Source organism: Haliaeetus albicilla, chromosome 6, assembly GCF_947461875.1.
Source record: "Haliaeetus albicilla chromosome 6, bHalAlb1.1, whole genome shotgun sequence".
In the NCBI taxonomy this organism is placed as follows: Eukaryota; Metazoa; Chordata; class Aves; order Accipitriformes; family Accipitridae; genus Haliaeetus; species Haliaeetus albicilla.
Window position 1 is genome coordinate 5,900,119 of NC_091488.1, and position 12,825 is coordinate 5,912,943.

Here is a 12,825-nt window from a genome sequence, read left to right on the forward strand (position 1 = left end):
CCTTATTCTTATGTTTGTAAAATGAATATAATATTAAATCTCTGTAAGATTTGGCTTAAAATGATACATTTCATCCTCTGATCTTATGGAAGTCCCAGTGTTAATAAAGCAACAAACAAGACATTATTTCATCCTCTACACAATGCTCTGCAACTTTCTCATAACACTAGAGTTCACTATTATTTCAGATCTGATAAACCTTATGTCCTTATGTACTTTTCCCACACATAACCAAGAATGGGGATCTTTCTGGCAAGTAATAGCACAGAATCCTCTGTTTTATGATTTTCTGCAGTGATATTTTCTAGGAAATAGGATACAGCGGTAAGAAATATTTTCCCCATTAGGAACATGACAAGGAAAGAGAGAGATCTAACCTTTGAGGGGAAAAAAATGACAAGTAAACTAAGAGGCATTATAGCTGGAGAAAAAGGGAAGAACAACAACAACAAAAAATCACAGAAATAAGGGAAGTAAGATGGGGAAAGGCAGAGAAGAGTAGGAACACAGAAAGAAATACTTTTTTGAAAAAAGGAATAAATAGAAGCCAAAGAGAAAACATGGGTAGTGTAAAAGAAAGACACATGAAAATTCATAGAAGGCTGAAATCAATAGAAAAAATGATGGAAGGACTAAAGTATTAAGGAGATATTTTATGTGACATTAGTGTAGGAAAGGCAATTAGTCAAAAAAGAAAAAAAAAAAGGCAGAATAAAAAAAAAAAAAAATCCTAGCACTCAAACTGAAAACCAGAAACAAACAATAGGAACCTATCTTGGAAGTAGAATGGTTTTGCATGAAACAAAGATTATTTGTATTTTTGCTTTTCCTATTGTGTGGCCAAAATTTCAGTTTTCTATAAATAGTATCACACTTAACTGGAGTGCTGGTCACACCCTAACACAGAACAGTATGTAATACTCTAAAAAGTGCCACGCAGGGGTGAGTGTCAATGTCCAGCAGACTTCATATGTAGAAGAGCTGGACTAGACCATTGTCGTACGGCCCTTCCAACTGAACTATTCTATTTTATTCTGTTCTAACAAAAATGAGCTCTGTCTCTCAAAATGTCTCAAACTCTTCTCCCTTTTAAGTAGAAAAATTATATTATAGGAACAGATGTGCTCTTCCTCCCAGGGGTCACATCTTGGACTTTTGTACATGATAATCCTTCAAAGTTACTTATGTCTTTTCCCCTCAGGATATGTTTAAAAATCTACTGAGTGTTTTCACCTTGCTCTCCATATCTTCCAGATGACATTTAGGTAAATATGAAAAAAGACAGTAAACCATAATATTCCAATTAACTATCTGTTCTATCAGCTCTAACGTCCCACTCTGACATACTGTCTCCAAGCATCTATCTAAATAGAAGATGAAACACTGTTTTCCAAATAATCTGGATTTGATAAATTGAGACAATAATTTACAATGAAAAGTGAATTGTTCGCAATGCTTCCTGTGCTCCGTGGAAAAAGAGCGTATTATCTTTGAAATGTGTGTGAATGTGTGATTTGCCCTATGTATTTTTAAACAGTGTGAAGTTGGACCTCTGTTTAATGCTTTCATGAATGATAACAAGAAAACATTTATCTCGGGCTTTCTCTCAGATTTGTATGACTTTTTCATATCCTAAGTGCTTTTAGTCTGAAAAATCTTCCCACTTTCCCTTATTTCCTGCTGAAGTAATGAAGTATATTTCACTGAACCACTGAAACTTAGTTAACTAGTTTATCAGTGAAATAAGGTATTTTTCAATGAATCACGGCAAATTTGTTGACTCGATCAGCCTTTGTTTTTAAAAAAACTAACCAGATGTGATTTCTCTCATATGTGGGATAAACATTTTGGCGATACTCATTTTGTCTTCCAGATTTTTTGGCTTTTCCAGCTCAATTTATAAAATCCCTGTCTGAACAGCTTTACTTGCAGTATCACGCCCTGCTAATTACCTGAATGAATGTAATGCTTTGTAATGTTATAATTGGTTCTATAGGTGTGACTTTAAAGGTTCCACTGCACAGAATCATTAATCTGCCTATAAGGAATTTATTTAGAACTGCTGCTCCCGAAAATTATTTAAACAATAGTAAAAGGAATGAAGCAGCAGAAGTAAACCGTCTTATGTGAATATTCCATATTCACCATAAAAATATCTGTAAGACATGGATAAGCTAGTTAAAAGAAATTATCACACGATATATTTGCCAGGAAGAATTGCTAAATATTAATATTATAAGGTAAATAAACTATTAAGTATTTTAACTGTATGAGAACTTTAACCATGTGAAAAACTGGGTTACCTGATTTCTACTTGATAAAGTATTCAGAAGCATACGAAAATACAGCATCAGCTTTAACTCCTATTTTCTCATAGAGACACCATTACTGAAAGCCTCCTTCCTTTTTCATGCCTTACTACACCTTTGGTGCTATTCCACAGGGAAAAAATAAGCACACAGAAATAAAAAATATTTACTTAAATGCAGCATAAAGAAAGAAGTCATAGGAAATGTACCTGTAGCACCTTCCACCTTGTGTTCAGGTCTTCCACACAGCTGAGATTGTACTGGGAGAGTTGAATATCAGAGGGACCGAACCGGTGAGCGAGGTCATTGACTTGATGCACCTTTTCTTTAAGGGGTACAAGTTCTGCTCGATAAACCTGTGTGAATTAAATATAAATAAAGATAAGCACTAACTTCAAAAACTATTGGCTCTGCTACCAGCTGATCAGTAATGTAAAGGTATTCCATGTCAAGCTGAAAGGAAAGAGTGTACTGGTCATGATACAGTTAACAGTCTCTCTGTATAATTTCATATGGACTTTAGGTCTCAAGGGTAAGGCCCAGCATTTCAGGAAGTGATATGAATTTGGAACCTTCATAGCAATTTTTGGCCAGTTAAGCCAAATCCTGAATCCCACTGGGATGTGTGCTGCAGAGCATGTTTGTCTCCCGCCTCGTCCTTTACGTGTGCGTAGCACGTGTTCCTCAGGGTGGACGGGAGCAATAAGTGCTGTTTAACACAGGAAAACAGGAAGACTGCTGTTCTCAAATACAACAAATGAAAAAAAAGAAGTAATGATAAAACTATTACAGGCCTCACTAAGGCCATGATCTTACCCTCAGTATCTTGTGAGTTACAAATAAAAGGTTAGTAATGGGAAGTACAAAAATAATAAAAAAACCAACCCAAAACTTTTTGGTACAACTCCCAAACTGGCCTACATGACTCATATTTCAGAAAAAGTAAATCAATGTATCTTGTAAGATGACCTTTAAAACTATGCATAAGAGCAGTCTAGCTAATAATTTCAGCCACATATGTGAAAAACACAAGCTGCAAGTTACAAGTTTCTTGATTTTTGTTGTGGAAGGTAGCAAAGCTGAGCTATGTGAGCACGCGGAGCACAGCCAAACGAGACGTAAACAGTGCGTGGCAATAAAGGGATAAAACTGTGAGGCTATAATAGCTCAGGAACGTATATAAGTTATAGAGGCTGTTGATAAGTTTTGGAGAGCTTTAACAACTCTTTAGCTGCTTAAAAGTAGTCCTTCATGATAAAGCAGAGCTCGTAGCTTGCTTAATGCTTTTGCTTGACGTTGACCTATTTATTCTCTGACTGGAGGAATAAGATTCGGAAAGCCCCAGAGCCAGTTTGAACATAGTAACCACTGGCCTAAAAAACAGGAAAGAGAAAAGAACCCACCTAGAGCCGAGCAAAAGGACCCGAGGAGAGAGAAGACGACCCCAGACCCCAATATTACTGTTGGACCAGACTATGGTGTGAGGGGCAGGAACTTATACTGTAAGGGTATAATTGCCCAGGGATTTTCGTGTTTGGGGTTCCTCTCCGGTGACACCCAGTTCGAGCTGTTGAAATTTGTGCACCATAGACAGAATAAATAACGCTTTTTGTTTTGAAGGCCTTGATTAGAGATTCTGCTTCGGGGGAACCTACGGTTGAGCCGGAGGGAAGAAGCAGCGCCCGAGGGTGAGTGTGTGTGAGGAGTGGGAAGCATTTTTTATTGCCATCTGATGTCTGCACACAAAGGCAGGATAATTTACTTGCTATATTAGTCTTGCTTTCTAGCTCCTTTCTCTCAGCATTTTTGATACAGACCACATGTGGTCTGCATCTCATTTTAGATCATCAAATAACCTGAGATTATTGCCTAGTAATCATTTCATCAACATGCGATGCAGTAAAGGTCAAAAAAAGCCCATCCACTGTCTCAGTGAATCTTAAGAGTAAATAGCATGAAGAATTCACAGACATTAGAATGCCATGAACTGCACTAAAGGTAAACATCATTGAAAAATTGTTCCTCAAATGTCTTTCAAAACCAGACTTGACTTCCACTAATTATGTTAAATTACCCTGCAACATAAGGAGTTAGTCTGACTTAAGTGGCACTTATGTGCAGTGAATGATTGTAATGATAAATCTGTACAATATACGATCAGAAGCGATGTGCATTTTGTAAGGGAAAGCACAGAGAACAATGCAAGTGCCATGATGTGAGAGAAAAGGCATGCATCAAATTCATGCCGTAACAGTTGACTTCTCCATTTCACCAGTTTTATACCACTGGAACACAACTGACGTTACTGGAGAGTATACTGATTTAAAGTGTCATGTAGGGCAAGGTCTGGAATACAAAGAAAAGGAAAAGAGCTCGCATGTTTGGTTTTATCCCACAGAGTTATACCTGTGCTTACCCTGATTATTTTAGTTAGTAATTGAATTCAGAGAACAAACAACATGCTTTGAAAACAGACATTTGTTCTTGTAAGGTAAAGGCCTCAAAGGCTGAAGAGATACATATACCATTGTGTGAACCCTTCACTTGCAAATAGTTACTTCGCTGCTTTTTTCTGTGATCTGTTAGTCAGCTCGGTTCCTCCAGTGTTGCTTGGTCGCCAAGATGAGAGAACACCTCTCAGCTAGTGTTCCTAAAACCTATGTTGTATATAAATATACAGGTGTATATATGTATAGATATTATTATATATACATAGAACTATATATAATAAAATTTTAAAATTATATATAATAAATATATCTATATAAAATAAAAAACACTGATAGAATAAATGCAAAGATTAGTTCCCCCACTACAGTGCACTTTAATGCAGTTCCTGCATTAAACCAAGTTAATTTTCTATTCATCTGTATGGCAATACCATCAGGCTTTGACTGAAAATTTTGTTGCTTAGGCAAAGCACCCAGGCCTAAGCTTATAAACCACTTCTTTTTAAATAGGTACTTAAGTATCTGTCTGATTTCAGGCCAATTATTTGCATCTGTAATGTTGACTTTAAAGTACTGGTCTCACTTGAAGATTGACATAAGTGATTAGGTAAATCACACAATCTTTATACCTAAATTAAGGTGAAATAGAAGATCCTTCATAATTAGTCAACATGTTTTTTGACTGTAAGTTATTTTACAAAGCAGAAAGGCTAAGGCACAGAAGCAAGTCACAAGAAAAGAAAACAAATCATAGAAATACATATGGAAGTGAAAAATAAAACTTATCTTCTGCTCCCTCTTCAATCGGTGTCTTTATTAATTGCTTTTTCTGCTGCAAGGATACTGAATTTGCAGCGTTATGCTAATTTTCCAACATACAAAATACAATAGATTTTTCACCATCTTTAAATTTGATATTCTGTATTCTATTATTACTAAGCCTGAATTTTTACTAGCATTTGTATTAGTTAGACAAATCAAAACATAAGAAACAGCAACCACAAAGAAAGAATGCTAGTCAATACACAGCTATCTAATTAATGCCAGTAAGCTTACAAATAAAAACTGTAGGCAGAAAAGAAAAAATTATCCATAGAAAGATTTGGCACATGACTTCATATGATTAAAAAGGTCAGTGACTATAAGGCTGTGTTAAGCAATAATTTACCACAACCAGTCCACCAGTCAGCATACATGAGTCTAGAGTTAGGTTTTTGGTTTAGAGTAAGTGAAATTCAATGCGAGTTCTTTTTTTTTTTTAACAAGTGTTCAAACAAGTTTAATAAATAGTAATAATTTCTGTGTCTTCTACAGTACTTGTCATTTGTAGAAGCAGAAATTTAGAATTTCTACTGGATTGTGATTTTCATCAGTATGATTGAAATGTTCTATAGAAATATTTCTATTTTTAATAGTCAGTTTGTATAGTATAACACTGATTCATTTTTCTATTTTTTTCCTTCTGCATAAAAAATACTATACATATCACAAGCTTATATCAGAAAAATTTCAAGGACTATATTGTTGGTAATTTAAAAATATACATGGTGAGTAGTGTACCACTACCACAAGGAGACCTATTTGAACCAATTAAATTGCTCGAGATGTAAATGACTTCTCAGTGTGAACAGCGGTAGGAGAAACAGCCCCACATTATCTTCATTATAACTGTCCTTACACAAGAAAGAATATCAATGGTATGTGATACTGCAGGTGGTAGATTGGATTTTAAATGATCTGTACAGTCCTGCTAGAAAATATTTTAAAATGCCTTGGAAAATTAGCAAGGACTCTAGAAGACACATACCACAGACACCCTAACCAGCCCAATATTAAAAGTCTAGAACATAATCGGTCAGATGAAAAGCTCATCTTGCCCAGTGCCTTGTGTGGTAGTAGCCAATATGATTGCTCAGGGAAGAAGGTAAGGGGAAGCATCAGCTTCCCTGCTCCTTGCTGTACTCTTCCAGCTCAGCAATTTGTGTCTCCGAGGTTCTGGATCCAGAAGCTCTATTTCTATGTCAATCAGATCTTGATCAATTTGTCTTCCATGAAATTATCTACTGGAGTTTTGAATTAACACAGGCTTTTATCATCCAAAATACCCTATGGTAAGTTCAATATGAAGGCTGAAGAACCACCCCTTTTTTTGCTTTTTTTAAACCTATGGCTTGAGACCCACTTGACACCGTCTCTAATTCTTAGCTCAGGAGAGACAGTGATCAACCATTCCTAACAGACTTCCTTTGTGCCGTTGCAGATTCCACAAACCCTCCATTGTATTTTTTCCTTCTTCCGTGTTTAAGATACAAAGACCAAGATATATTTGATTAAATATATCTATAAGGCATTTAATCTAAGCAAGTCACCACATGGTCCCTTTATATTCAATAGCTAATCAAAACCAGGAGTTGAACATAACGTAAGGTTTTACTGTAGGATTGCATGAATCACATTCTGAATTGCAACTGAAATGAGCAGATTTTCACTGGCTATATTGGGAGCCTAGGCAACTAGCTCACATGCAGACAGCTACCCAGCAGGTGTGAAATCACACAAGACAAACCCCACTCCTACTCCACTTATTCTGTCTTTGTATACCTTTTATCTAATCTGCTGTAATCTCTTCTAGATTGGGGATCCAAAACATGGCCTACAATATACATGATATGGGTACAACATGGCCTTACCCCGTGGCATCATGATATTTTCTGCTTTTTCAGTAAATCCTAGCATTTCATTTGGCTTTCTGAACGGTCCTGAGCAGAGGACTGTCTGTTACAATTCCACAATCTCTTTCATGAGTGCTAAAGGAATGTTTTACAGGGCTAAAGGAGAGCTCATTACTGTGCACGTAAAGTTGGGATAGCTTTTCCCACATGCTTTGCTTGAGATTTATCAGCACTCAATTTCATCTGCCATCACTTTGCTGCCAGTCAGTACTGTGAGGTTTTTCTACAGCTGTCTGCAATCTGTTCTCATCTTAAGTACTTTGAATAGGTTTGTACCATCAACAAGATCTGCCACTGCATTATTAATTTTCCTTTCCAGCTCATTTATGTACATGCTGGACAGAGCAGACCTTCTGAAGCACTAACAATTTTCTCGCACGTTGGGAAAACTGGCCTCTGCCTTTTGTTTTCCATCTTTTACAGGAAATAACCAGATAATTGGTTATTTATCCACATGAAGACCTTCTCCGTTATCTCACGGGAACTTTGTTTCTTTGCTGGAAGACCTTCTTAAAATCCTTGTGGAACCCCAAATGGCCTATAGCCCCTTATCAATATGCTCATGTTTCCTTCAAGGCACACTAGGAGATGTAAGGCACACCTACTTTTACAAAAGCTATGTTGTTGTCTCTGCTACAGTATATTCTTCCCCAGATTTCCTGGTCTGTAGGTCCATAGGCATGACTAAATGCACTATTTAAGAAGTATCACCACATTTGTCCCCCTCCATTCCTCATAAAAAACTAATTTTAAACAAGAAAATACTGTTTGTAGTTACAGCTATTATGTACTTCCATTAGAACACTTGACTGAATGGTCATCTGGTTCTGGGGATTGACGCTCTTAATCATGACAATTTGTTCTATGTATTTTTGCTTCAAATAACTTTCTTTATTCTTTTCTTTAGCCACCTCACCTTTCTAGGTCTTCTAAGAGTCCATTTTGACAGTATGGATTTTTTTCAGTTCATTCTCCACACTGTCTCACATACCCTTTTGGTTCCTTTTCAGCAGGCTTCCTCATTTGTGTGTAGCTTCCATTCTGAAAACTGAACATTGCTATGTGGATTTTTTGGGTTATTTTTTTGTCCCTGCAGAGATGCTGACCTTTAGTTCATAACGATCCCTATCATGATAGCAACGTTTTGAACTTGCACTGCTCAGTACCAAGCCAAATCTCTTCCTTACTGGTTGTCCTCTTGGTATTTCCTAACATTACAAATTTTCTATTTAGGGCTGGAACTTCAAATCCAAAAGGACTTTAGGCTAGTGTCTGTAATTGCAGATTGGTTTCTTACATATTTTAGAATATGCAGGCTAAGCTCCCCCCCAAATTGTCCTTTTCTGCATATTTTCCATTAAATTTGCTTGTGCTTTGGGTATCCTGTTCCAAGGTATTAAAAGCCACCACATAGCCCTCACCTCTTTCCAGAATACCAACTCTATTAATGACAATTTGATGATTTGTTTAAATATGATCAGGGTTTTTTAAGATGTCCTTCCTTCCACATTTGACATGCCATCCTGGTGGGTTTTTTTCCATTTTTCTCTTATTTAGTGATCCCTAACACATAGAAGAGCACTGACTTCCTCTTTGGAAGGCAGCCCAATGTTCAGAAGAGAAATAAAATAAAGCCTAGGTCTTTATATTTAAAGATTCACTAAAGGGAGATGGCTTTTATCAACGCCATGAAAAGGTTGTGGGGTGTTTTTTAGGATCCATAAATCAGTTCCATGAAATCTGAAAGGAAATTCATGAATCATTTGAGTGGAAGAGTAAATAAATAGTAAACAAGCTTATTTCAATAACAATAGTGATATTATATACTTTGCTAGCTTCAGGGAGTTTCCATCACAAAATTCATAACTGAAAACGAAGAAAGGAACACTGACTCTACAATACACATTTTCCAGTTCTTAATACCCACTCTCCCTCAACTGCATGTGCAACAGCTCGCTAACCAGTCAAATACAGAATTCAGGAATCCAACCAAAATTATATCAAGTGCCTATAACTTCTGGCCCACTGCAGTTAATGGAATAGTGTGACTAAATCCCACTATGCCACTTGGAAAATGAACCCTGAGGAGGAAGTGTATTCTCAGAACAGTACTTGTTCCTTACGCACAAAGAAAAATTAAAATACAGGCTGGCTTTTATTTATTGTTTGCTACTGTAAAATGTCAGTCGGTCATTAAAATTGCTTTTTTATTCTTGTTTATTCCTACTGATCCTAACACCTACCACGAATGTTTGGATGTAGTCCAGAACAGACAACCTCATTGCCTTATCAGAACAAATAGCAATTATACAGCTGTATTGAGAGCAAGAAATCATCATTGCTTAGCATTCACCATGCTGATAAAAGGAAAATAACAGCATGCACACACAAAGTGATATATTCTCACAGACACCTCAAGTGGTACTGAGACTGAGTTTAGGTGTATTTGTCTTAAAAATTGTGTTAAATAAACAGATACCGTCTAATAATTGCTTATTTGCAATCATTACACAGTTGTTCAATCCCAAAGTTAAAACAAGTAATTGAGCTTTTCAATTATGATTTAAAATACAGTCACTATTCCTATTGGCTCCTACTTATCTGAAATATTTCTACAGTGAAAAATAGCTTGGGAGCAGATTAATTTTTTGTGTTACTTTTGTCCTGCATGTAGCCTTAACAACACTTGGACTTATGTTTATGAGTTTAGAAAAATCTCTGTGAGACCACGTATAAATGATTACGCTACAACTATCATGTAATATTGCTTTCCAACTACAGTGTCCTCATCCTGAACACATTAGGAAAGATCAAGACTCATTAACGTTTCCCAAACTCATGGAAGGAGAGGCCATGAATCTCAGCAGTATATATACAGTAATACCCTTCTCTTGTTGGAAAGAGAAGTTAAAAGAGACAAAGTTATTTCACCAATGCACCAAATACTTTAGATGTTCGACACTAGCTTCTGGAAATTAGTCTCTATCTTTTTGGTTATGGATGAAACAGGCCCAGATGCCTGTCTAAGATGTTAAAGGCAATTTGGTGTTATCTCCACTTTTTCTTCTCAGATTCTATGGACTGGCAATTATAGCAACACCAGGCTTTGATTTGAACACTGTATAGGTTTGCTTTGAGCAAAACATGGGAAATCAAAATTGATCCCAAAGCTCATTTCTCCCCGTGATAGTAAATGCAAGACTTCGGTAGATAGTATCCCCTTTCACTAAAGTTAATTTTTTACAAGTCTCAACCCAAGGAATTTAAAACATTTCTTATTATCCTCTTAAAAGGGGGGGGGAACCCAAACAAAGAAATAAAAATAGCAATAATTTGAAAATCAGGACAAGCCATCTCTAGTTTTCCAGCAATGATATTTACTATTTAGGCAGTCCACATCTAGACTTTATATAGGGCTAAACATTGTAGCAGCTATATTTAGAAAGGAAATGTTTTGCACTTCCTAATAAACTTTTCAAGAGCATGCAAGCTTTGACATCTATGAAAACTGAAGGCTAGAACACAAATTTCTTACTGTTATTAGTGATTAAATGCACGAGTTTCTACATATTTTTTGTATGTCTACTTGTGAAAATCATTGCAAAGACTTGCACTAAAGAAATGTTTTCAGTTTCACAAAACTCTAAGCTGTCCTGAAAAATACACTGTAAAAGTTTCTAAGTAGAAAAGACTAATTAGAAAATTGGTTTGTCATCAATCTCCTATTTTTGTGGGTGGGTAATATGGCTTTATTGTATTGACAATTTTGTAGACAGGTTATAGCCTAAGAAGATTTAAACAATTATTATAGCCTGCCATTTCATTTGACCATACTAGTAACTTTAATTATCTCTGAAAGGAAATGACAAATCGAGTACCAGATCCAGAACTCCTAAAAATAGAGTTAACATTGCTATTGCAGAAACACAGAATAGCTGAATTTGGAAGGCACCTCTTGGGATCACCTAGTCCAGCCCCCCTGCTCAGAGCAGGGCCAGTGAGAAGCAGGTTGCCCAGGACCATGCCCAGTCATTTTGAATATCTCCGAGGATGGAGAATCCATCACCTCTCTGGGCAAGCTGTTCCTGTGTTTGACCACCCAAGGTGTCTTCTTGTATTCAGATGGAATTTCATGGGTTTTAATTTGTGCCCATTGCCTCTTGTTCTGTCGGTGGACGCTACTGAGAAGAGTCCAGCCTCCTCTTCTTCATTCCCTCCCAGCAGGTATTTATACACATTGAGAAGATCCCGAGTCACCTCTTCTCAAGGCTGAGCAGTCCCAGTTCTCCCAGTCTCTCCTCACAGGAAAGATGCTACGGTCCTGTAACCATATTTGTGGCCCTGCACTGGACTTGTTCCAGTGAAGTCTGTATCTTTCTTGTAGCGGGCAGCCCAGAACTGGACCCAGCACTCCAGATGTGACCACACCAGTGCTGAGCAGAGAGGGTGGATCACCTCTCTCAACCTTCTGGCAATGCTCTGCCTAATGCAGCCCAGGGTGCTGTTGGCTGCCTTTGCCATGAGGGTGTATTCCTGGCTTACGGTCAGCTTTTTGTCTACCAGGACCCCAAGGCCCTTCTCTGCAGAGCTGCTTTCTGGCCAATTGGCCCCCAGTGTGTACTGTTGCCTGGGGTTATTTCTCCCAGGACACAGGACTTGGCATTTCTCCTTGTTGAACTTCATGAGATTCCTCTCAGTGCCTTTCTCCATGCTGTCAAGGTCCCTCTGAATGGCAGCACAACCATCTGGTGTATTGGCTGTTCCTCCTGCTTTTGTATGATCTGTGAACTTACTGAGGGTGTGCTCTGTCCAAGGGTCCAGTTCATTAATGCAGATATTAAATGATATTGACCCAGTATTGACTACTGGGATACCTCACTTGTGACTTGCCTCCAGCAAAACTTTCTTGTCCTTCATGTGCCTGGAGATGGTTTCAAAGATTAGCCGCTCCATCACCTTCCCAGGGATTGAGGTGAGGCTGACTGAACTGTAGCTCCTTGGGTCCTCCTTCCTGCCCTTCTTGAAGATGAGAGTGACACTTGCCATCTTCCAGGATTCGGGAATCTCCCTCAGTTGCCATGACCTTTTGAAGACAATTGGAAGTGGCCTTGCAGTAACATCTGCCAACTCATTCAGCATTTGTGGCTGAATCCCCTCAGGACTTATCTATCTCCAGAATTATGAGCATAAAAAGTCCCTCCCCTTACATGTTCCACCATGGATGTTTCTGACAATATGGTGGCCTCATGCCAGCCTGGCATTTTCTTAAAGAATTCCCTCATATAGAAGAGTCTCCTGCTAGCACAGGTCTACGTTAAACCCCAATTCTCATAA

At 37.6% G+C, this 12,825-nt stretch overlaps 1 protein-coding gene across 23 annotated transcripts in view; it reads right to left on the minus strand.

Annotated features, from left to right (window-relative positions):
* DMD (dystrophin) overlaps positions 1-12,825 on the minus strand; it is a 1,308,223-nt gene that overhangs the window by 167,393 nt on the left and 1,128,005 nt on the right. For all 23 annotated transcript variants that reach the window (XM_069784897.1, XM_069784898.1, XM_069784912.1 and 20 more), the window contains one exon: positions 2,519-2,665. In XM_069784897.1, coding sequence (XP_069640998.1) covers positions 2,519-2,665 — 147 coding nt within the window. The remainder of the gene's footprint in view (positions 1-2,518; positions 2,666-12,825) is intronic.